Raw genomic sequence first — 24,670 nt, forward strand, 5'->3', positions numbered from 1 at the left:
TCAGGCTCGCTAAATTTTCAAATGGGGAGGAGTAGTTACTTGCAAATAGAAAATAAATATTCTTCTCTGATGGTCTTCAGAAATTGTGAAGACTCTGTGCCGTTTGGGATGGTTTAAATGTCATTCTTTCTGTATGAAACCTCCCTAAGTCTTCCCTAGGTCTAGGGTTCTACTATCTATATAGACATTTCAAAGGCCAGATGTGACGGCATGTTTGCCAAGGGCTTGCTGTCATGGGCTACTCTACCTGAATTCATTTAAACTGGGATGGGACATGGGCATTATTTCTCCATTTCTCTTTAGAGCTAAGTAACCAGGCAACAGTAATTTTCTATTTTACTTTTTACTTTTTTATCCCCCTAAAAGACTCACAGTAGGCTCAGAAGGAAACAATTTTTAAATCCATATATGTTTTTCTCATAATTTGGATTTATTCCAGACTATGAGGGTGTTTTAAAAGCTTGATGGCATTGATGGTGAATAAGTATACTAGATTTTAGATTATTTATAAAATCTGTTTCTCTGGGCATTTGGCTTTTTAATCTTTCTCTTTTCCCCTTTGTCCTTGCAAATTATCGGAGAAATTTAAAGACAATTACTGGTGATGAAATGATTTTGGACTTGTATTTTTCAAGGATTAGGTAGTAGGGGAGGATGAAAGGTTAAATTGGATGCTTGATGTCCCAGGAAGAGGAAAAGAAATTAAAAAAGCAAATAAGGAAAAAAAGGGAAAAAGTGAAATAAAATTAATTCAAAAGTACAACTAAGAAGAAATTGGAATGTGAAATGACCATGGGACTGGGGGCACCATGATCTTTTTGTCTCCGTTTCCATTTTCATAAGACCACAGAATGTCAGAGATGAAAAGCATATTGGAAGTAAATCGGCAGTAAAGCCTGTCGTACTCAGTCTGGTCTCTCTCAAGGTTCTTTACAGAGTAACGCCTCAATAAATGTTCACTGAATGGATAAGGGGGTGGGAGGATGACCTTGCCTTGTAGTTCAAAGAATAGAGGTCCTTGGCCGGGCATGGTGGCCCACGACTGTAATCCCAGCACTTTGGGAGGCCGAGGCGGGTGGATCACGAGGTCAGGAGTTCGAGACCAACCTGGCTAACATAGTGAAACCCCATCTCTACTAAAAATACAAAAATTAGGCGGGCGTGGTGGTGCATGCCTGTGGTCCCAGCTACTCGGGAGGCTCAGGCAGGAGAATCGCTTGCACCCAGGAGGCAGAGGTTGCAGTGAGCCGAGATCGCATCACTGCACTCCAGCTTGAGTGACAGAGCAAGACTTCGTCTCAAAAAACACAAAAAAGAATAGAGGCCCAATCTAGTAAATGAAGCTACAACTACTTGTTGTCATAGTGACCTAACACCTGGATTATACATTCCCTAGATCTGTGAGGTATTTATGGTTTTAAAATGTTTTCCAAATAGCACATTATTTGAAGTGTTTTATCTCACCCAATCCTTCCTCTACACATCCCATCACCGTGATCCCCTCTGTCCTCCCCATCACTCACTGCTGGCTCGCTCCTTCCCACCTGTGTTTCTACAGCAAGCATCTATTATGCTCACACCACAAAGGGCCATTCTGGTCATTTTAAATCTTTTTATCATTTTGGTTGGAGTACAAATGTATCAAGTCCAGAGACATTTTATTTGAACACAATTACTCCTAATGTCGGCAGTCCTAGTTTGCAGATAACCCAGTTAATGTGTACCAGGGTAAATGACCAGAGACTTCCCAAAAAGAAGTCCCTTATTTTAAGGATCTGAGGTTCTGCCTAATGTGATTTTCCCAGAGCAGAAGATGTGAAATTCCATCTCTGTTCCTGGGAGTCTGGGGAAAAATTGTGAGAGAGTAAGAATGTTGCCCCTTCTTTCCGGAAAGCTCTAATAAACCCCATCACCTCAAGACAAGACCACCTGAAGAACAAACATTAGCCATTTCTCTAATATAATAGCATCCCACTTCATTAAGTTGAATTAATGTTTGAGAATCTTTCAACAGAAATTGCAGCCAAGAGTGCTTTCCTTAACAAAATTGATCTCCTTCTCCTTGCCCATAGCACCTACTATTTCACCACCTGACTATGTAGCATTCTGTGTTATTCTTTGCATGGCCTGGCTCCTCATCAAGTTTATAACCATATTGCCCACAGAAGGGGACTCAAGAATCAAATTCAGGGCGTTGTGGCGCCCGTTTGCAGTCCCAGCTATTCTGGAGGCGGAGGTGGGAGGATTGCTTGGGCCCAGGAGTCCCAGATAGTCTGGGCAACATAGTGAGACCCCATGTCAAAAAAAGAATCCAACTGAATGTGCTGAGCTCCTGCTAGACCATCTAAAACGGCCTGTGGGCTGGGCGCAGTGGCTCGCACCTGTAGTCCCAGCTACTGGGGAGGCTGAGGCAGGAGAATCGCTTGAACCCGGGAGGTGGAGGTTGCAGTGAGCCCAGATCGGGCCACCGCACTCCAACCTAGGTGACAGAGCGAGACTGTCTCAATAATAATAATAGTAATAATCATGCTGCCTGTGTCCCCTGATGCGACAGCACTGGCCGCAGGTGGCCGCTAACCTCTCGAAATAGGGATGGCCCGAATTGAGGCATATGCAAGTCAACACCACACCGGGTTTCAGAAACACATACGATTTTCAAAAGAATTAAAATATCGCATTTAGTTTTTCTATTGATTGCATGTTGAAATCTTACTTTGGATAGATTGGATTAAATAAAGTATATCATTAAAATTTTTAAACTTATGTGCCTATGAGAAACTTCCAAATTACACAGGTGGATGGCGTTATATTTCTCTTGGACAGCAGTGGTCTGAAGGATGACAAAAATCACGATACGTTTGAATCACGCCGTGTCTTTAGGGAAAAGAAGAAAGAAGAGTTTCCTTTCGTATCGCTTAGGGGTTCCTCGCAAGAATCATCTGACAGAGAAAAGCCCTGGCTCCCGCCCCAGTGGCTTCTAATTCTGGTCCCCGCTCCCAGAAAGCCGGGAACGGGCAAGCCTGGAAAGGCGTTTTGAAAGGGAACAGGATCCCCCGAGTACAGGATGCGTTTTTGCCTCACAAAAGTCCCTTGGGGGTGGGGGGACGGCAGCGACTGAGGCGCAGGAAAGAGGAGAGCACACGGGGAGAGGCCCTTGGAACCAGGCGCGCAAAACCTCGGCCCCTAGGCTCCATTTCCACGTTCGCGGGTGACCTCCCCAAGATGGCCGCCGCCTGGAGGCGGGCCTCTGCGCTGCACGGGTGTTGATTGGCTGAGACGACTCGATGGTGAGCAATGATTAGTTCACACGGCGCAAACTGGGCGGAACCGGAAGATGGTGTGAGCCACGGGCTGCCGGGAGCGTGGGGCTCGGCGTCGGTCCCCGGGGGATGTGGAGAGCTGGTAGCATGTCGGCCGAGCTGGGAGTCGGGTGCGCATTGCGGGCGGTGAACGAGCGCGTGCAGCAGGCTGTGGCGCTGCGGCCGCGGGTGAGGAAGGAGGCTGCGTGGGGACGGTGGGCGGCCGCCTTGAGAAGAGGGACACCTGCTTGGGAATGGGTCGTCACGGTGACGCAGAGGGGTCTCCCAGAGAGGCGGGACCGGTCGGCCGCCTAGGGCCACCGAAAGGCTAGCGAAGGGTTTCCCCAGCCTCCTTACCCTGAGTCTGTTAGGTTTTCTGGAGATTGGCTTCGTTGGAGCAGAGGGTACCGCTACCTCGGGAAAATGACTTAGTGTCCAGGTATCGTGGCCACTTGCGCACCGCGTCGTTTCGGGGTCGATAGCCTTGGCGCATGCGAGGGGGGCCAGGCCTGTGCCCACGGACGGTAAGAGGAGACGGGGGTACAAGAGCACCCCGCGGAGGCCAGACACGCCCGAGATCGCGTGTGTGGCAGCGTCTCACCTGCTAAGTGCCCAAGAAATGCCAGTGCCGCCCGGAGGCCGAGGTGAGGGTGGACTGGCCGGATTTCGCTGACATCAGAGTGGCACTTGTTTGTGGGGCAGGAGGGAGCAGTCCAATCCCAAGCCGGTTAAGGGGAGCTTTCGTCTTTTGTGTATATATATATATTACATCCTCTTGGACTTTGATTAGACCAAAAATCAAAATCTGCCCACCTCAGTGCAAGTTTAAGCTGAATGGTGTGGAATGAGACTGACCTTAACAGAGGCGTCACAGGTTTCTCTGATTATGCTGGCTGAAGACAAGACCTGTATTATAGTCTTTCCTTGACTGTTCCTTAAACGTTGCCTTGAACGAGTCAGGTAACTATTCCGGCTCTCAGCTCTGAAAGCTCTGAGATCTCTTCTGATGTTAATATTCTGTGATTCTCGGTGATTCTCCAAGAAAAATCTAGGGCTTCCCCTAATAAACATCACCCTGGAGGTTCTCTCAGGGGAACTCTCAGGCAGATGGGCTGCCTGTTCGGGTAACTCTGGAAAGCGTCAATCATCAGCATACTCCCAGTAGTCACGACTTGGACTCAAACGAGGCTGGTTACGCATTGCTGTGGAAGGAAAGAAGAGGAGACATTTTTCTAATTGATCTGATTCCGTCACGTCCTTGAGAACACTGTGATTCTGTGAAAACTTCAGGGGGTGGTGGATACAAGAAGACTGAATCGTGCAAGGACAAATCTCTTCTCTTACTGTTTCTATGTGGATTGGGTGGCAGCAGAACGCATAGAACCCCTGCTCTTTGTATAGTGGTCGTAAGAGGATGTCACATAGGTCTGATCCTGAATCCAGAATTTTTTGTGTCGCAGCCTTAGTTCTGCCACTGGTTCTTTTCTTTTTGTTTTTGTTGTTGTTGTTTTGTTTTGTTTGAGACGGAGGCTCGTTCTGTCGCCCAGGCTGGAGTGCAGTGGCACGATCTTGGCTCACTGCAACCTCTACCTCCCAGGTTCACGCAATTCTCCTGCCTCAGCCTCCTGAGTAGCTGGGATTACAGGCACACACCACCACACCCGGCTAATTTTTTGTGTATTTTTAGTAGAGACAGGGTTTCATTATGTTGGCCAGACTGTTGTTTTTTGTTTTATTTTGAGACATAGTCTCACTCTGTCACCCACCCTGGAGTGCAATGGCACAGCCTCAGCTCACTGCAACCTCGGCCTCCCGGATTCAAGCAATTCTCCTGCCTTAGCTTCCCAAGTAGCTCGGATTACAGATGCCCACCACCACACCTGGCTAAGTTTTAGCATTTTAATAGAGATGAGGTTTCACCATTTCGGCCAGTCTGGTCTCGAACTCCTAACTTCAGGTGATCCACCCACCTCGGCCTCCCAAAGTGCGGGGATTACAGGCGTGTGGCTCACCTGGCCATGCCACTGGTTCTTAATTCACAGATTGAACAATCAATTACTTAGTTACCTAAGTGGGCCACTTTTAGAGTAAATGGGGCAGTGTTATGGTGTAATGATACACCAGGACTAGAATGAGTTGCCAAAACTGCTAACGTTTGGGTTTCAGAAGCCAGAAGTGACCTCTCTTTTACTTAGAGTGCAGCCTTCTATTAATGAAGTTATTCTTAAGCCTCCAACATTAGTATGTCTTAGAGTCATCTGGAGAGATTGTTAAAAAGGAAATTCTCCGGTGGGCACAGTGGCTCACGCCTGTAATCCCAGCACTTTGGGAGGCCGAGGCGGGCAGATCACCTGAGGTCGGGAGTTCAAGACCAGCCTGACCAACATGGGGAAACCCTGTCTCTGCTAAAAATACAGAATTAGTCAGGCATGGTAATGCACGCCTGTAATCCCAGCTACACAGGAGGCTGAGGCAGGAGAATCACTTGATCGCTTGAATCCGGGAGGCAGAGGTTGTGGTGAGCTGAGATGGCACCATTGCACTCCAGCCTGGGCAGCAAGAGTGAAACTCTGTCTCAAAAAAAAAAAAGGAAATTCTCACCCAGGTGATGCCGATGCAGTTGGTCAAAGACCACACTTACAGGAAATACTGCTTTAACTTGCCCAGCTCTCCTGAGAGACATTTCTTCTGCTAAATATTGACATCACTAACATATTAGATTGAGACGCCATGCCCCTAAAAAACATTTGATCATGATCACCACTATTTGATATTGATCTGCCTACAGTGTTGAAAAAATGGATCTTACCTAATGCCAAGTTGAGATCAATGCCTGTCTATCCTACAGGATCTATCCTGTGGGATTCATTGGGATACTGTTCCCAAACATTCACTCATATGGCTCTTTCCCTCTTGGCAGGATCTCCCAGCCATCCAGCCCCGGCTAGTGGCGGTCAGCAAAACCAAACCTGCAGACATGGTGATCGAGGCCTATGGACATGGGCAGCGTACTTTTGGCGAGAACTACGTAAGAGCCCTTTCCTGAAGCCCTTTGGAAGCATCATGATTACCAGGCTTCTGACTTGTTCTGTTTTGACCTTTTAGGTTCAGGAACTGCTAGAAAAAGCATCAAATCCTAAAGTAAGTAGATAGCTGAATTCTTTAATTTGTATCTAAATCTTGGCTCTTTAGTTGAAAATTAGACCCATCCTAGTGGTTGAGTTGTACAGCAGTTTTAGGGTGGTTGACCTTAGATTGGGTCAGGGCTAGAAATGTCAACTTTCACCTTGAGCCCCAAGTAATTCTCAGCTAGATTTTTCTCTTTGTTCAGACTGTCGTTTTCTCCTTAGTGGCTGTTTGGAAATGGTGGTTTCAGGAGCTTGCTGTAATCTTGGATCTTTTCAAGATTTGAAAGCTTAAATGAGTTCATCCCGGATGGGCAATATCTGAAAGGTGGAGGGAATTGATGGGAACAAGGAAGGAAAACAGAACAGAAGCCTTAGATTTTTCTCTATCCTTTTACCTCATTAGGAGGCCGGGTGAAGATTGTGATAGTTTATTACATTTAAGGAACAGAGAGTGGATGTGAAAGGTGACAGGCAGTGCACGAGGCGTTTGAGCCAGCAAGGCCTCTATAAAATCTGAGTTACACATGGTTACCTTTTTCCCCTCAGATTCTGTCTTTGTGTCCTGAGATCAAATGGCACTTTATTGGCCACCTACAGAAACAAAATGTCAACAAATTGATGGGTAAGATAAAATTAAACATGAAAACAAAATTGTTCTGTCATTGTATTGCTTCTACTACCCTTTATGGAAGAGAGAGCAACTTTTAGAATAGCCCCAATTCACCATTTGTTTTTGGAATTTCTTTAGGAAAGTCTGAGTTCTTAATAAAAGGAGAAAACATCATGCCAAGAACAGAATGAATTCACCATTTTCTGGGTTATATATAGTTGGAAACCTACCCAACCTCATGTTTATTATTATTTGGTGGTCTTTCAGAAAAATTATAAAGAATTGTAGCCCATAAATTTTTTTAACTAGCAAAAGAGACATTCCTGTTCTTTTTCCTTTAAATAAAAGGCTACAGTAAATAAAATACAATACAGTAAAGTAAGTATAGTAAAGTAAAATTAAGAATTACAGTAAAGTAGGCCTGGTGCGGTGGCTGACACCTATAATCCCAGCACCATGGGACGCCGAGGTGGGCGGATCACCTGAGGTCAGGAGTTCAAGACCAGCCTGGCCAACATGGTGAAACCCCAACTCTATTAAAAATGCAAAAAAATAGCTGAGCATGGTGGTGCATGCCTGTCAAGTCCCAGCTACACAGGAGGCTGAGGCAGGAGAATCGCATGAACCCGGGAGGCAGAGGTTGCAGTGATCCGAGATCACGCCACTGAACTCCAGACTAGGTGGCAGAGCAAGACTTCATCTCAAAAAAAAAAAAAAAAAAACAAGAATCATAGTAAAATAAAATTAAGAAAGACATGGAGATCTTGAGTAACTGAACTTATTTCCCTTAAGGTATAAAAATTTAAATAACCTGTATATATTTTGTAACAGCTTTATTGGGGGTAATTGACTTACATTGCACATATTTAAAGTATAGAATTCGACGAGTTTTGATGTATGTTTGCACCTGTGAAACCATCACAACAAACAGTGAGCATATCTATCACCCCTAAAAGTTTCCTCCTGTCCCTTGGTAATCCCTCTCTTACCTGTCCCACTTCTCTTTCTCAAGAACCACTTACCTGCTTTCTGTCACAGTTAATGTACATTAGTTTACATTTTTTAGAGTTTTATTCAAAGGGAATCATGAAGTTTGTACTCTCTTTTTGTCTGACTTCTTTCATTCAGTGTAGTGATTCATCATGTTCATACCTGTATCAAAGGTTCATTTCTTTTTATCATTCAGTAGTATTCCATTGTATAAGTATATTACAATTTGTTTATCCATTCACCTGTTGATGAATGTTGGGTTGCTTCTGATTTTTGGCTGTTGCAAATAAGTTGCCATGAATATTTGTGTACGAGTCTTTGTATGGATATATTTCCCTTTTTCTTGGAATAAATATATAGGAATAGAATGGCTGAATCACAAGTTAAGTGTTATGTTTAACTTTTTATAACTGCAATAAAACAAACATAAAATTTACTGAATTGATCTTTTTTTATTTTATTTTATTTTTTTAATTTTTTTTTTTGAGACGGAATCTCGCTCTGTCGCCCAGGCTGGAGTGCAGTGGCGCGATCTCGGCTGACTGCAAGCTCCACCTCCCGGGTTCACGCCATTCTCCTGCCTCAGCCTCCCGAGTAGCTGGGACTACAGGCGCCTGCCATGACGCCTGGCTAATTTTTTGTATTTTTAGTAGAGACGGGGTTTCACCGTGTTAGCCAGGATGGTCTCAATCTCCTGAACTCGTGATCCACCAGCCTAGGCCTCCCAAAGTACTGGGATTACAGGCGTGAGCCACTGCACCCGGCCTGTCTTGATCGTTTTTAAGCATACAGTTCAGTGGCATTTTGTAGTCACATTGTTGTGTGACCATCACCACCATATATCCACAGAATTCTTTTCATCTTGCAGAACTGAAACTCTGTACCCATTATGTATGTTTAACTTTTTAAGAAACTACCAAACTTTTCCAAAGTAGTTGTGCCATTTTACATTTCCACCTGCAGTGTTCAAGTTCCTCCACATCCTTGTCAACACTTAGTATGGTCAGTCTTTTAAAACTGTAGCCATTCTTTTTTTTTTTTTTTTTTTTTTTCTTTTTGAGATGGAGTCTCACTCTGTCGCCCAGGCTAGAGTGCAATGGTGCAATCTCAGCTCACTGCAACCTCCGCCTCCCAGGTTCAAGTGATTCTCCTGCCTCAGCCTCCCAAGTAGCTGGGATTACAGGCACACACCACCACACCCGGCTAATTTTTTTGTATTTTAGTAGAGATGGGGTTTCACCGTGTTGCCCAGGCTGGTCTCAAACTTCTGAGCTCAGGCAGTCTGCCCGCCTCAGCCTCCCAAAGTGCTGGGATTACAGGTGTGAGTCACTGCGTCCGCCCCAATTTTAGCCATTCTAATAGGTATATGGTAGTGTCCTTGCATTTCCCTAATGCCTAGTAATGTTGAACTTTTCATGTTTGCCATCTGTATATCTTTTTTGGTGAAGTATCTATTAAAAGTATTTTGCCCATTTTCTAATTGGATCATTTTCTTACTGTTGAGACAAGAGAGTTCTTTACATATTCCAGATATGAGTTCTTTATCAGATAAGTGCTTTGCACATATTTTTCCTCAGTCTATGGCTTGTCTTTTGAAAAGTGAAAGTTTTTAATTGGAATAAGCCCAGTTTATCAGTTGTGGGGTTTTTTTGTTTTTTGTTTTTTGTTTTTTTAAAAGAATGTGCTTTTGCCATCGTGTCTAAGAAATCTTTCCCTATCTTAAAGTCACAAATATTTTCTCCTATGTTTTCTTCTGGCAGCTTTATGGTCTTAGGTCTTATTAGGGTTCATGATCCATTTTGAGTTAATTTTTGTATATGGTAGAAGATATGGATCCAAGTTCATTTTTTTGCACATGAATATCCAGTTGTTCCAGAACTGTTTGTTAGAAAGGCTATCCTTTTTCCATAGCACTGCCTTTGCATTTTTGTCAAAAATCAGATATCCTTTGATGTATTTCTGGACTATCTGTTGGTAGTGATCTCCTCTGTTAGTGAGTGATGTATTTGTCTCCCTTTATACCAGTAGCTTGCTACTTTGATTTACTGGAGCTTTATAATAATTATTGAAATTATTATAAATTTATTTATAATAATTATTTATAATAATTATTTATAAAATTATTAACAGTAATTAACCTCCAGCTTTGTTCTTTTTCAGAGTTATTTTAGCTATTTTGGGTCTTCTTCATTTCCATATAAACCAGCTTTTCAATTTCTACAAGAAAAAAAGAAAAGCCTGCTGGATTGTATTGTATCTTAGATTAACTGGGGAACATTTTGACACATAAAAATATTGACTCTCTTAACACATTAACAAGGTATACCTTAGTACTTATTTATATCTTTAATTTCTCTCAGTAATATTTTATAGTTTTCATTGTATAGATTTTCTACATCTTTTCTCAGATTTATTCCAAAATTTTTATATTTTTTATGCTATTGTAAATGTATTTTTCTATTTCAACTTCTGATTGTTGCTAGTACAAGTTATAAGCATCCCAATTTCAAATTTCTGAAAATCAAAATGCTCCAAAGTCTGAAACTTTCAAGCACTGACATGACACTTAAAAGAAATGCTCATTGGAGCCAGGCATGACAGTTCATGCCTGTAATCGCAGCACTTTGGGAGGCTGAGGCAAGCAGATCTTTTGAGCCCAAGAGTTCGAGACCAGCCTGGGCAACATGGTGAGACCCTGTCTCTACAAATAGTACCAAAAAATTAGCTGGGTGTGCTGGCATGCACCTGTGGTCCCAGCTACTTGGAAGGCCAAGGTGGCAGGATCGCTTGAGCCCAGGAGGTTGAGGCTGCATTGAGCCGAGATCTTACCACTGCACTCCAGCATGGGTGACAGAATAATACCTTGTCTCTAAACAAAACAAAACAAAAAAAAAAGGCCGGGCGTGGTGGCTCACGCCTGTAATCCCAGCACTTTGGGAGGCTGAGGCGGGTGGATCACAAGGTCAGGAGATCAAGACTATCCTGGCTGACATAAGAGAAACCTCATCTCTGCTAAAAATACAAAAAATTAGCTGGGCGTGGTGGCAGGCGCCTGTAGTCCCAGCTACTCGGGAGGCTGAGGCAGGAGAATGGCGTGAACCCGGGAGGCGGAGCTTGCAGTGAGCCAAGATCATGCCACTGGACTCCAGCCTTGGGGGGATAGCAAGACTCTGTCTCAAAAAAAAAAAAAAAAGAAAGAAAAGAAATGTTAATTCGGCCAGAGGCAGTTGCTTATGCTTGTAAGCCCAGCACTTTGGGAGATCAAGGCAGGAGGATCATTTGAGCCTAGGAGTTCAAGACCAGCCTGAGCAACATGTCAAAACCCCGTCTCTACAAAAAATAATAAAATTAGTCAGATATGATGGCATGAATCTGTAGTCCCAACTACTCAGGAGGCTGAGGTGGAAGGATTGCTTGAGCCTGAGAGGTCAAGGCTGCAGTGAGCCGTGACTGTACCACTGCCCTGTCTCAAAAAAAAAAAAAAAAGATTTTGGATTTCAGATTTTCAGATTAGAGATGCTCAACTGGTTAAGTATATGCAAATATTTCAAAATCTGAAAAAATCCCAAATCTGAAATGGAAACATTTCTGGTCCCAAACATTTCATATAAGGGATACTCTACCTGCATATAGAAATATACTTGATTTTTGTATGTTGATCTTGTATCCTGCAACCTTGCTAAAATTACTTAAGTTCTAGTTGCTTTTTTGTAGATTCCATTGAATTTTCCACATAAATAATCATGTCATCTATGAGTAAAGACAGTTTACTTCTTTGTATATTTCCCTATTTACTTCTTTATGAATAGAAGTGCAGAGAGTGGGCACATAAGGAGGAATTTCCCTTCTAATTTTAATTTGCTGAGAGATTTTATCAAGAATAGATGCTGAATTTTGTCAGATGCATTTAATGTATCAAAGTGATTATACAGTTTTTTAGTTTGTTAACATGTTGAATGAATCACATTTATTGATATTCTTTTTTTTTTTTTTTTTTTTTTTTGAGATGGAGTCTCACTGTCACCCAGGCTGGAGTGTAGTGGTGTGATCTCGGCTCACTGCAACCTCCACCGCCCGAGTTCAAGCGATTCTCCTGCCTCAGCCTCCCAAGTAGCTAGGATTACAGGCACATGCCACCACACCTGGCTAACTTTTTACGTTTTTAGTAGAGACAAGGTTTCACCATGTTGGCCAGGCTGGTCTCGAACTCCTGACTTTGTGATCCACCCACCTCAGCCTCCCAAAGTGCTAGGATTACAGGCGTGAGCCACCACGCCCGGCCTATTGATTTTCAAATGTTAAACCAACCCTGCACTCCTAGGATAAATCCTACTTGAAGGCTGGGTCTCTATTAATCTTATTATATGTTATATAAACAAAATAACTGTGTTATGGGATTTATAACTATGTAAAAGCAAAATGCATGACAACGATAACAGAAAGAAGGGGATAAACAGAAGCACACTATTGTAAAGTTCTTAAACTGTGTGAAGTAGTATAACACACCTTGAAGGTAGACTGTTGTAAGTTAAACCCCAAAGCAACCAATAAAATAACACAATAAAGAGTTACAGCTAATAAGTCAACAAAGGAGATATATTGGACTCAAAAAATATGTGAAATAGTATCTCCTTAAGGTTTTGATTTTCTTTTTTTTTTTTTTTTTTTTTTTTTGAGACAGAGTCTTACTCTCTTGCCCAGGCCAGAGTGCAGTGGTGCGATCTCAGCTTTCTGCAACCTCTGCTTCCCAGGTTCAAGCAATTCTTCTGCCTCAGCCTCCCGAGTAGCTGGGACTACAGGCGCCCGCCACCACGCCCAGCTAATGTTTTTGTATTTTTAGTAGAGATGCGGTTTCACCATCTTGGCTAGGCTGGTCTCAAACTCCTGACCTCATGATCCGCCCACCTTGGCCTCCCAAAGTGCTGGGATTACAGGCGTGAGCCACGGCGCCCGGCGGTTTTGATTTTCATAATAACGAATGATGTTGAGCATCTCTTCATGGGCTTATTGGCCATTTTTATGTCTTCTTTGGAAAAATGTCTAGTCAGTCCTCTGCATGTTTTTTAAATTGAGTTGTCTTTTCATTATTGAGTTGTAAATTCCAGCTAGATTAAATAATCTAACTTGAAAATAAAAGCTATAAAAGTATTAGAATAAAATGCAGGAAAATATTTTTATTTTCTTGGGCTTTTCTAAGCAAGACATAAAATCTGGAAACCATAAAAAAAACAACTAGGCCAGGCGCAGTGGCTCACACCTGTAAATCTAGCACTTTCGGAGGCCAAGGCGGACGGATCACTTGAGCCCAAGAGTTTAAGACCAGCCTGGGTAACGTGGCAAAACCCTGTCTCTACTAAAAATACAAAAAATTAGCTGGGCATGGTGGTGTGTGTCTGTAGTCCCAGCTACCTGGGAGGCTGAGGTAGGAGGATCACCTGAGTCCGAGAGGTTAAGCCTGCAGTGAGCTGTGATTGTGCCACTGCACTCCAGCCTGGGTGACACAGGAGACCCTATCTAATAATAATAATAATATTAATAATAATAATAAATTTTAAAAGAACAACTAGCAGATTTGATCACACAAAAATTAAAGCTTTCTGCATGTCAAAGCAAAAGGGAGGCACAGAGTGGAAGAAAAATAATATTTTTGAAGAGGGAAGAGGTTAATATCTAGAATACATAAAGAGCTACAAATCTTTTTGTTTGATCTATAGGGAAAAAAAAATAGGCAAAAACTGAGGCAGTTTACAAGGGGTAAAAATACAAAAGGCCAGTAATCAAATGAAAAATATTCATCCTCAGAGAAATACAAAATCACTAATCAGATTTGTAAAAAATCAAAAAGACTGCTAAGATCCAGTGTTTTGAGGGAGTGAGTAAATGAGTACTCCTTCGTCTTACCAGGAGATTCTAAAACCGTAGAGTCTTAGAAAAACACAAAGATTCCACCAAAAAACTATTATAACTGAAAAACAAATTCAGTAACATTGCAGGATACAAAATAAATGTACAAAAATCAGTAGCATTTCTATATGCCAACAGTGAATGATCTGGAAAAGAAATCAGGAAAGTAATCCCATTTACAATAGCTACAAATGAAATACCTAAGAATAAACTTCACCAAAGAAGTGAAAGATTTCTACAATGAAAACTATAAAACACTGATGCAAGAATTTGAAGAGGACATGAAAAAATGGAAAGATATTCCATGCTTATGAATTGGAAAAATCAGTATTGTCAAAATGTCCTTATTACCCAAAGCAGTCTACAGATTCAGTGCAGTCCCTATCAGAATACTAGTGACATTCTTCACAGAAATAGAAAAACACAATCCTGAAATTTATATGGAACCACAAAAGACCCATAATAGCCAAAGCCATCCTGAGCAAAAAGAACAAAGCTGGAGGAATCACATTACCTGATTTCAAATTATACTGTAGAGCTATAGTAACCAAAACTAGCGTAAAAACAGACACATAGACCAATGGAACAGAATAGAGAACCCAGAAATAAATTTGTACATCTACAGAGAACTTATTTTTAACAGAGGTGCCAAGAACATAAATTGGGAAAAGGACAATCTCTTCAATAAATGCTGCTGGGAAAACTGGATATCCATATGCAGAAGAATAAAACTAGACTCCTATCTCTCACCATGTACAAAAATCAAATCAAAATAGATTAAAGACTTAAACCTAAATCTAAGACCTGAAACTACTAAAAGAAAACATTGAGGAAACTCTCCAAGACGTCTGGACAAATTTTGTTTGTTTGTTTGTTTGTTTGTTTTGAGACAGGGTCTCACTCTGCACCCAGACTGGAATGCAGTGGCATGATCTCGGCTCACTGCAACCTCAGCCTCCTGGGTTCAAGCAATTCTCCTGCCTCAGCCTCCCAAGTAGCTGGGATTACAGGCATGCCCCACCATGCTGGCTAATTTTTGTATTTTTGGTAAAGACGGGGTTTCACCATGTTGGCCAGGCTGGTCTCGAACTCCTGACCTCAGGTGATCCGCCCATCTCAGCCTCCCAGAGTGCTGGGATCGCAGGTGTGAGCCACTGCACCCAGCCATGTTAGAAATATGTAAAGGTGATGGGAGGAGGGAGGGGGGAAGGAGCCAGCAGGCATAGAAGGGGCAGGAAAGCCTAACAGAACTGTTGTTTTAGTGCCATTTTCCCTTCTGGATGATCCATTATACTCATTCAACCTCACAGCTCAATTCATTTCCATAAAGGCTTCTTGAGGCCAGATGCAGTGACTCACACCAGTAATCCCAACACTTTGGGAGGCCAAGGTGGGAGGATCACTTGAAGTCAAATACATATATGTATATTTCTTTCTTTTTTAGTCTTTCTAGTCTTGCTCTGTCACCCAGGCTGGAGTGCAGCGGCGTGATCCCGGCTCACTGCAACCTCTGCCTCCCAGGTTCAAGGAATTCTCCTGCCTCAGCCTCCCAAGTAGCTGGGATTACAGGCATGTGCCACCAGGCCTGGCTAATTTTTTTTGTATTTTTAATAGAGACAGGGTTTCACCATGTTGGCCAAACGGCTCTCAAACTCCTGGCCTCAAGTGATTCGACCACCTTGGCATCCCCAAGTGCTGGGATTACAGGCGTGAGCCACAATGCCCAGCCACCTCCAGCTAATTTTTGTATTTTTTGGTAGAGACAGGGTTTCACTGTGTTGGACAGGCTGGTCTTGAACCCCTGGCCTCAAGTGATCTGCCCTCCTCAGCCTCCCAAAGCGTGGGGATTACAGGTGTGAGCCACTGCACCCGACCTTGACAAAGATTGCTTGAGTAAATACTCCAAAAGCACAAGCAACCAAAGCAAAAATGGACAAATGGGATCACATCGAGTTAAAAAGCTCTTGCAGGCTGGGCACAGTGGCTCACGCCTGTAATCCCAGCACTTTAGGAGGCCAAGGCCGGCAGATTGTGAGGTAAGGAGTTCAAGAACAGCCTGGCCAACATGGCAAAACCCCATCTCTACCAAAAGTACAAAAATTAGCGAGGTGTAGTGGTGGGCGCCTGTAATCAGCTACTTGGGAGGCTGAGGCAGAAGAATAACTTGAACCCGGGAGGCAGAGGTTGCAGTGAGCCAAGATTGTGCCACTGCACTCTAGCCTGGGCGACAGAGCAAGACTCTGTCTCCCAAAAAAAACAAGCTCTTGCAGAGCAAAGGAAACAACAAAGTGAAGAGACAACTCAGAATGGGAGAAAATATTTGCAAACTGCCCATCTGAAATACTTGTACATAGCACCAAGTTCTATATCCAAGCTTTGTTTTTGTAATAAAAAATAAGAAACAATCTAATATCCATTAACAAGAAGAATAGTTAAGTAAACTGTGATAATCTGTCCTGTGGATTGCTGCAGTTTTTTAGTAGAGATGGGGTTTCACCATGTTGGCCAGGCTGGTCTCAAACTCCTGACCTCAGGTGATCCACCCACCTGGGATTACAAGTGTGAGCCGCCGCACCTGGCCAGTGTTAGGGTCATTGTGATGTCCTTGTTGGATAAGAATACCCTCATCCTAGAAAGTTGAAGAATGTGGTGATATGCTGGGGAAGCATCTTGGCTTCCACTGGTCATCCTTTCTTCATTGTCATCCTGACCTGTTTCTCTCAGTTTGAACTGAGACATAGATCAAGCCTTTTACTAGGAATCTGTCTGTTAACAGCTTGAAACGTATGGATGTATATGCTGCCTGATCATGTATGTCAGCTTTTCCCTTATTTACCTTTGCTGATTAGCCAGGGATGGTCTGACATTTGAATTTGTATCTAGTAAAACTGCCACATTTGTCTTCTTAGAGGAACTGAGATTTAACTGTGTTTCTCTTTTCCTGGCATATTTTTTCCTCTAACAAATCAGAGATTTGTTGCATGTTACTTGCTGCAATAGAGCGAATAAGGAATACTACCTTGCCTCTGTCTCATTACAGCTGTCCCCAATCTCTTCATGCTGGAAACAGTGGATTCTGTGAAGTTGGCAGACAAAGTGAACAGTTCCTGGCAGAAAAAAGGTTCTCCTGAAAGGTTAAAGGTTATGGTCCAGATTAACACCAGCGGAGAAGAGAGTAAGTAACCAGACCTGAATTGTAGATTTTTCTTCCTTTAGGATGGCTGAAGCTTAGGGAGAATGGGTGGGCCCAAGTGTCTAATGGATAAGGTTATAGAAACAAATCACAGGATCACAGGTCTCTAAGTTGGCTGTTTTATGTGTGATCTAGGTAGCATAATGACATGCAAAGCAGTCTATATATCATTCTTTACTACATCATGGTTCATTATATCTTAATTTTAGGGGAAGAAGAATGGATGGGGAGTTCAAGAAGGGGACCGTGACTTCGTTTTTTATTTTTGGTTTTTTTTGTGTTTTTTTGAGACGGAGTCTTGCTATGTCGCCCAGGCTGGAGTGCAATGGCACGATCTCGGCTCACTGCAACCTCTGCCTCCTGGGTTGAAGCAATTCTCCCACCTCAGCCTCTGAAGTAGCTGGGACTACAGGCGTGCACCACCATGCCTGGCTAATTTTTGTATTTGTAGTAGAGATGGGGTTTCACCACATTGGCCAGACTGCTCTCAAGCTCATGACCTCTCAAGTGATCTGCCCATCTCAGCCTCCCAAATTGCTGGGATTACAGGCTTGAGCCACTGTGCTCAGCCTTTTTCTTTTTTTTTTTTTTTTTTTTTTTTTGAGGCGGAGCCACACTCCGTCGCCAGGCTGGAGTGCAGTGGCACGATCTCAGCTCACTGCAACCTCCGCCTCCTCGGTTCAAGCGATTCTCCTGCCTCAGCCTCCTGAGTAGCTGGGATTACAGGCACGCGCTACCACGCCCAGCCAATATTTGTATTTTTAGTAGAGACGGAGTTTCGCCATATTGGCCAGGCTGGTCTTGAACTCCTGACCTCAGGTGATCCACCCACCTTGGCCTCCCAAAGTGCTGAGATTAAAGACATGAGCCACTGTACCCGGCCTGGGATTGTAACTTTCATCTGAAAATCCCCAAAGGTCACCATCACTCCTACAAGGAGTGTTTTAAATTTTTAAGACCTAAGAGTATATAAATACTCTTAGATCTTAAAAAAATTACTTAATGTTGCATTGGGAGAGAATGGAAGATAATTACTGTGAGTGGGCCGGGTGCGGTGGCTTACACCTGTAATCCCACCACTTAGGAAGGCTGAGGCAGGTGGATCACCTGAGGTCAGAAATTCGATACCAGCCTAGCCAACATGGTGAAACTTCATATCTCTACTATACATACAAAAATTAGCCAGGCATGGTGGTGTGCGCCCATAGTCCCAGCTGCTCAGGATGCTGAGGCAGGAGGATCCCTTGAACCCAGGAGGTGAATATTGCCGTGATCTGAGATCGCACCACTGCACTCCAGCCTGGGCGACAGAGTGAGACTCCAGCTCAAAAAAAAAAAAAAAAATTACGGTGAGCAACCAGTCAGTGAATATCTTTATGGGGCTTGGATTAACAGTGTAACATAGTGTGAACAGAAGCATGGGCTTTAAAATCAGACAGACCCTGGGTTTCAGCTACACTACTTTCCAGTATTGTAACCTTGCATAAGTTACCAAATCTCTCTGTACTTCAGTTTCCTTTTCTGGCAATGGTATCATGAGAATGCTTACTTCAGAGGGTGTGGTTAGGACTGAATGTGATAATCCAGGCAACGTTGTTAGCACAGAACCCTACACATGTTGTTAGCTATTCGTTAAGAATAAATGTATACAGATCAGGCATTTGATTGCAACCATCAAAGCACCAGTATTCACCAAATCTTAGTATGCAGGAACACAGTAGAGGCATCTGTCTTCTAGGTAACGTCCTAGAGTCAGACTGCCTGGGTTTAAATCCCAATTATCAATAGAAATCTGAAATCAACTATAGGTCAAGTCTTTATTGTATCATTTCTTGATAATTAGCTATAATATGCCCTACTTAAAGACTGAAGTAAATGTTACTAGCATCTCCGCCTAATAAATGGGGGCAAGACAATATCAATAGCTCTTGTAACTGTGTAACAAATAATTGCTTGCTGCAGATTTCCCCTCCAGTTGTTAATTAGAAAGTTCGGTTAAACTTTGCAAATATATAGCCAAAAATATTTAACATGTACTTTATTTTAAATTTTTTGCAACTCAAATTAATAAAACTATAAAAATTCTTGATTTAGAAAAGTAATTCTCAGGTTCGTCTGGCATTTTGGCAATGCAAATCTTCCTGGTATCCCTAAAAAGCAAGATTTTTTCTTTTCCATGTCTCCTAGCTGTTTTCAGCTGAAATCCTGAGATGGAGGAAAGAGAATCCAACTGATAGCTCTTTTCTTGAGAAATTCAGAACCTGACCAGAAGCAGAGCAACATAGAAAACCCCAAGTATAAAGTTACTCTTTAGGACTTGAGGCTCTTTCAAGAGGTTCTTTTGTTGGGGGTCACCTCTTCTGTCATAAGGAAGGGAGGAAAATGGAGCCTTCCTCTGGCCATTTACCCTTGCAGTATACCTGTTTTCCGTTTCTTTTCGTGAAGGTAAACATGGCCTCCCACCTTCAGAGACCATAGCCATCGTGGAGCACATAAACGCCAAGTGTCCTAACCTGGAGTTTGTGGGGCTGATGACCATAGGAAGCTTTGGGCATGATCTTAGTCAAGGACCAAATCCAGACTTCCAGGTACTGGGAGGTCGGGGAGATTGCTCATGTGCTGAAGAAGCAGGGTGCTGGAGTGCTGTTGCAGGGCTGGCTGCAGTGGGGATTGCAGAGACATCCCAGACACTGCCTGTCGAGTGTTCTAGCCCTCTTCTGAACTGTTCTCAGAAGGAAAAGGGAAGAACAGGTTCCCAAAGCCCCACAAACCTTTATCAACTCAACTTGAACTTGGCTAAAACATAGTCTTTAGAGAATATGAGATTTCTTCCTCTCCAGTGACTAATAGTTTTCTCGAAAGTGGGATAGTTCACAAAAAACACTTTCAGTAACTTCTGGCAATTTTGACAGGCCTTGAAATCATAAGGAATACATAACCGTTGTCAGAGAAGTTCAGATTCAGCCACTTTTGGGCATCGTTAGAGAAGGCAGGAGTAAAATAGGTGTCATCTTTTTCTGTCAGCTATTATTGTCCCTCCGGGAGGAGCTGTGTAAAAAGCTGAACATCCCTGCTGACCAGGTTGAGCTGAGCATGGGCATGTCCGTGGATTTCCAGCATGCGGTGAGTGTCCTGCCAGTGCCCTGTCTGCCTCGAGGAGTGGGGGGTAGGGGGTCTGAAAGGCTGACACAAGAGCAGATGTTTGCTGTAGAAGCCTTGGAAATGCCTTGGGATGGCAGTAGGGTACCCAGTCTCAGCTATTCCAGCATCTCCCATTCCCCATGCCCTTTCTTTTTTGAAAAGAGCCGGGTGTGGTGGCACACGCCTGTAATCCCAACACTTTGGGAGGCCGAGCCGGGCAGATCACTTGAGGTCAGGAGTTTGAGACCAGCCTGACCAACATGGTGAAACCCCATCTCTACTAAAAATAAAAAAATTAGCTGGGCGTGGTGGCGCGCGCCTGTAATCCCAGCTACTCAGGAGGCTGAGGCAGGAGAATCGCTTGAACCCAGGAGGTGGAGATTGCAGTGAGTCGAGGTCATGCCACTGCACTCCAGCCTGGGCGACAGAGCGAGACTCCATCTCAAAAAAAAAAAAGAAAAGAAATATATAGAAATTATAGCCTGACATCTGAACTTTTAAAACAAAATATAATTCCATAAGTGTAATCTAATGGAAATAAGAAATTAATTATAAATGTAATTCCATAAATTGTAAACATAATTCCGTAAGTGTAGTCTAAAGGAAAATAAGAAATTAAGCTATAATTTTTGGAAAGGCATTTCATTACATAAGTGCGTGGGCATGGCTGTATCACAGCAAATCACGATGAAGCAGCCTAAGGCTTCATGTTTTTTTTTTTTTTTTTTGGAGACTGAGTCTCACTCTATTGCCCAGGCCGGAGTGCAGTGGCGCGATCTCAGCTCACTGTAACCTCCACCTCCCAGGTTCAAGTGATTCTCCTGCTTCAGCCTCCCAAGTAGCTGGGATTACAGGCGCCTGCCACCATGCCCGGCTAATTTTTGTATTTTTAGTTAAGACAGGGTTTCGCCGTATTGGCCAAGCTGGTCTCGAACTCCTGACCTCAGGTAATCCACCCACCTCGGCCTCCCAAGGTGATGGGATTACAGGCATGAGCCACTGCACCCGTCCGAGGCTTAATCTTATGTGTAGATTCACCAACAATCTTATGTATACATCAACAGCTGTAAATATCAACTGATACAGGTGTGCTAGATTGGCAATGCAAATACATGATTTTCTGAAATAGCAAATAACTTGATAAAGTTTCAAAAATCAAAATATAAACTTGCATTTCTGGAAAATTGTATTTCTTAAAACAGTGCAAAAATACACTGCATTGATAAGTAAAATGGGATTTGATCAGATAATTATAAGGATATTTTTTTCATCTACCTGACCGTGGCACATTGGAAAGGTAAGTGGGCTGTGCTGTGCGGCTGCGTCCCACACTGGACGTCTAATGTCCTTGACCCCCTCCTAGCTGAGTGCCAGCCTTACTCCCCAACCACTGGAAATCCAGAGAAACCCAACTTGTTTCCTATATACACCCTCAGAGGCAATTTGACCTCTGAGGAGAACAATCATCCTGAAGCCATCTTCGGCTGTGTTATTATTCATAGAAGGCTCGTTTTTTTGTTTGTTTTTGTTTTTTTTTTGTTTTTTTTTTTTGAGATGGAGTTTCACTCTTGTTGCCCAGGCTGATGGAGTTTCGCTCTTGTTGCCCAGGCTGGAGTGCAATGGCGCAACCTCTGCTCACCACAACCTCCGCCTCCTGGGTTCAAGCAATTCTCCTGCCTCAGCCTCCCAAGTAGCTGGGATTACAGGCATGCGCCACTATGCCCAGCTAATTTTGTATTTTTAGTAAAGACAGGGTTTCTCCATGTTGGTCAGGTTGGTCTCGACCCCCCGATCTCGTGATCTGCCAACCTCGGCCTCCCAAAGTGCTGGGATTACAGGTGTGAGCCACCGCGCCCGGTCCATAGAAGGCTCTTGAGAGCCAGAATGGGGGCACAGCTTCAGCACTGGCTCCATTTTATTATTTTAAACCTGGTCCTCGATACCTTCTCTTTTTTCCCACAGATTGAAGTAGGATCTACAAATGTCCGAATAGGAAGCATGATTTTTGGAGAGCGGGATTACTCAAAGAAACCCGCCCCGGACAAGTGCGCAGCAGATGTGAAGGCCCCGCTGGAGGTGGCACAGGAGCACTGAGCCAGGGAATACTGAGAGTACTAACTGTGCACTAACCTAGATTTTCATTTCGATATTCCCTGTGTCCCAGCGCAGTCCTGCTCTCCTGTGACCTGTGGAGAGCACTAATGATCACATGTGTTGATGGAAACCATCTGTGCTTAGTCTCTGACATAGGAAGCTTGCTTCAGGCAGTGGCTTTGGATTGAGTTTGAGAAATTCAAACATTTCTGCAGAACACATACCAAATCAATAGCTAGGAATCGTGTTCAATATTGAATTCTGCCCAGGAGCATGAACTGATCCATGAATGCCTTTTCCAGGTTAAAATTTGGTCACTGATGCCTATAATCGTGGAAGTCAGAGGGATTCCCCTTTTTCATCTCATTTTAATAGGAAATTCCTTATGGTTAACATCTCCCTACAAACTCCTACTACATCATCTAAATTGCTGCTCTGGAATAAGGTGATTTCTGCCCCCAGATTCTTCCCTAGCCGGTAGATGCGTGAAGATATTCCCAACTGTGGAATGGCAGTATAGGTAGCTTCAGGAAATGGCTCGGATTAATTCTCAAAACACAAATTGTTGCTGGCCAGGCATGGTGACTCATGCCTGTAATCCCAGCAGTTTGGGAGACAGAGGCGGAAGGATCACTTGAGCCTAGGAGTTCAAGACCAGCCTCAGCAACATCAGGAGTCCCCCCGTCTCTACAAAAAAATTTAAAAATTAACTGGGCATGGTGGCTGAGGTGGAAGAATCACTTGAGCCCAGGAGTTTGAGGCTGCAGTGAGCTATGATTGCATCACTGTACTCCTGCCTTAAAAAAAAAAAAAAAAAAGTCCCAATAGTCCATCAAGGCTTTGATCTCTTGGGGAGTTCTTCATAGATGCCGTCACATTTCTTAAAGCAACCTTTTAATATGCAGATAATACCCCCCACCTTTTTTAGAGACAGCCTGTCTCTTAAAAAAAAAAAAAATTAATTTGGTAGTGAGAGCTTGTGTCACTGCCACTCTGTGGTATCCCTGAAATTAAGGGATAACATAAGCAGGACTTGGGCCTTTCTGACATCATCCTGAAGAGACAGGACTTTGCGTTTTTCCTCTGGGACCTACAGTGATGAGAGTTTAATGATTATCTCCTCCACTATAATCCTCTTTAGGGTGATTTTTTTAAATCAAAACCCAGTGAATCTCATTACTCCTAAGAAACGAAAGAGTCCTTCAAAGCCTTTTCAGGCACATGGTTTCAACAAAGCCTGGCTTTGACGTTCCTTGTCCTGAGAAGCACTTTCCAGGCACAGTTACAGCTTCCCCACTGTATTTACAAGCCAGAATTGTGCAACTCTTCTGGATCATTAATAAAGCAGCAAGATCTTCAAAAAACCCAAAAACACCATTCTCTAATAGTCATGACAAATGGCTTCAGTATGGCTTGTTTTTTATTTTCCAGATGGCTTTTTCTCTTATTTTTTGAAGCCCCAGTCTTTGATTTTACAAGTAACTTTCAAAACATGATGCTGCTGCCGAATGTACTTTTGTAAACTTAAACATTATGATTCCTGTATTATTTCAGTGAGAGCTACAGTGTGATATTTCAGAGTCTATTAAATAAAAATGTGAGTTTGAATTATACCATCTGTGCCAATTACAAAGCAATTAAAAGATTTATTTTTTATGATCTGGTGTAGTGAGTGAATGTAACAGGCAGGGGCATTGGAACCGACAGGAAGCAGCTGTGCTGGTGCCTTGGCATTGTGCCAGCCTGGCTTTGGAGGAGGGCTTCCCTGGGGTCACAGACGCAGCCAAAGCTACACCGTGGGTGAGAGGGATTCTGAACTTCTAAGGGCAAGAAAAAGGACATTTCAGGAATTACAAAAATAGTTACCCCTTGCTGCAAGAGACTTTTGAATTGCCTCTAGATGGCGACATTGGCTAACCTGAGGGACAAGCACTGGCTCTCCACTGTCAGCAGTTTACCTTGTGAGGGACTCCTGGTTACTCAGTCTGGTGGAGGCCAGAGAGGACATGACTCTCTCAAGTGATAGTGTGACTTGGAGAGCCTCAGGGGTTCGATACCAGCCAGCCTGGGCGGCATGGTGAAATCTTGTCTGTACCAAAAATACCCCCCCCAAAAATTAGCTGGGCATGGTGGCACATGCCTGTGGTCTCAGCTACTCCAGAGGCTGAGGTGGGAGGATTGCTTGAGCCTGGGAGGAAGAAGTCACAGTGAGCTGAGATCGCACCACTGCACTGCAGCCTGGGTGACAAGGTGAGACCCCATCTCAAAACAAAACAAAAAACAAAAACAGTGAATAAGGAGGAAAGCCAGG

At 43.4% G+C, this 24,670-nt stretch overlaps 1 protein-coding gene across 1 annotated transcript; it reads left to right on the forward strand.

Annotated features, from left to right (window-relative positions):
- Positions 1 to 3,353: 3,353 nt before the first annotated feature.
- PLPBP (pyridoxal phosphate binding protein) lies at positions 3,354 to 24,018 on the forward strand (the record flags this gene model as incomplete). Its single annotated transcript, NM_001133397.1, is given in 8 exon segments — positions 3,354 to 3,488; positions 6,220 to 6,327; positions 6,405 to 6,440; positions 6,974 to 7,049; positions 16,972 to 17,106; positions 19,570 to 19,712; positions 20,149 to 20,247; positions 22,228 to 24,018. Coding segments are annotated over 8 exon segments (828 nt in total). The 3' UTR covers positions 22,360 to 24,018.
- Positions 24,019 to 24,670: the final 652 nt, after the last annotated feature.

Source organism: Pongo abelii, chromosome 7 (assembly GCF_028885655.2).
Source record: "Pongo abelii isolate AG06213 chromosome 7, NHGRI_mPonAbe1-v2.0_pri, whole genome shotgun sequence".
In the NCBI taxonomy this organism is placed as follows: Eukaryota; Metazoa; Chordata; class Mammalia; order Primates; family Hominidae; genus Pongo; species Pongo abelii.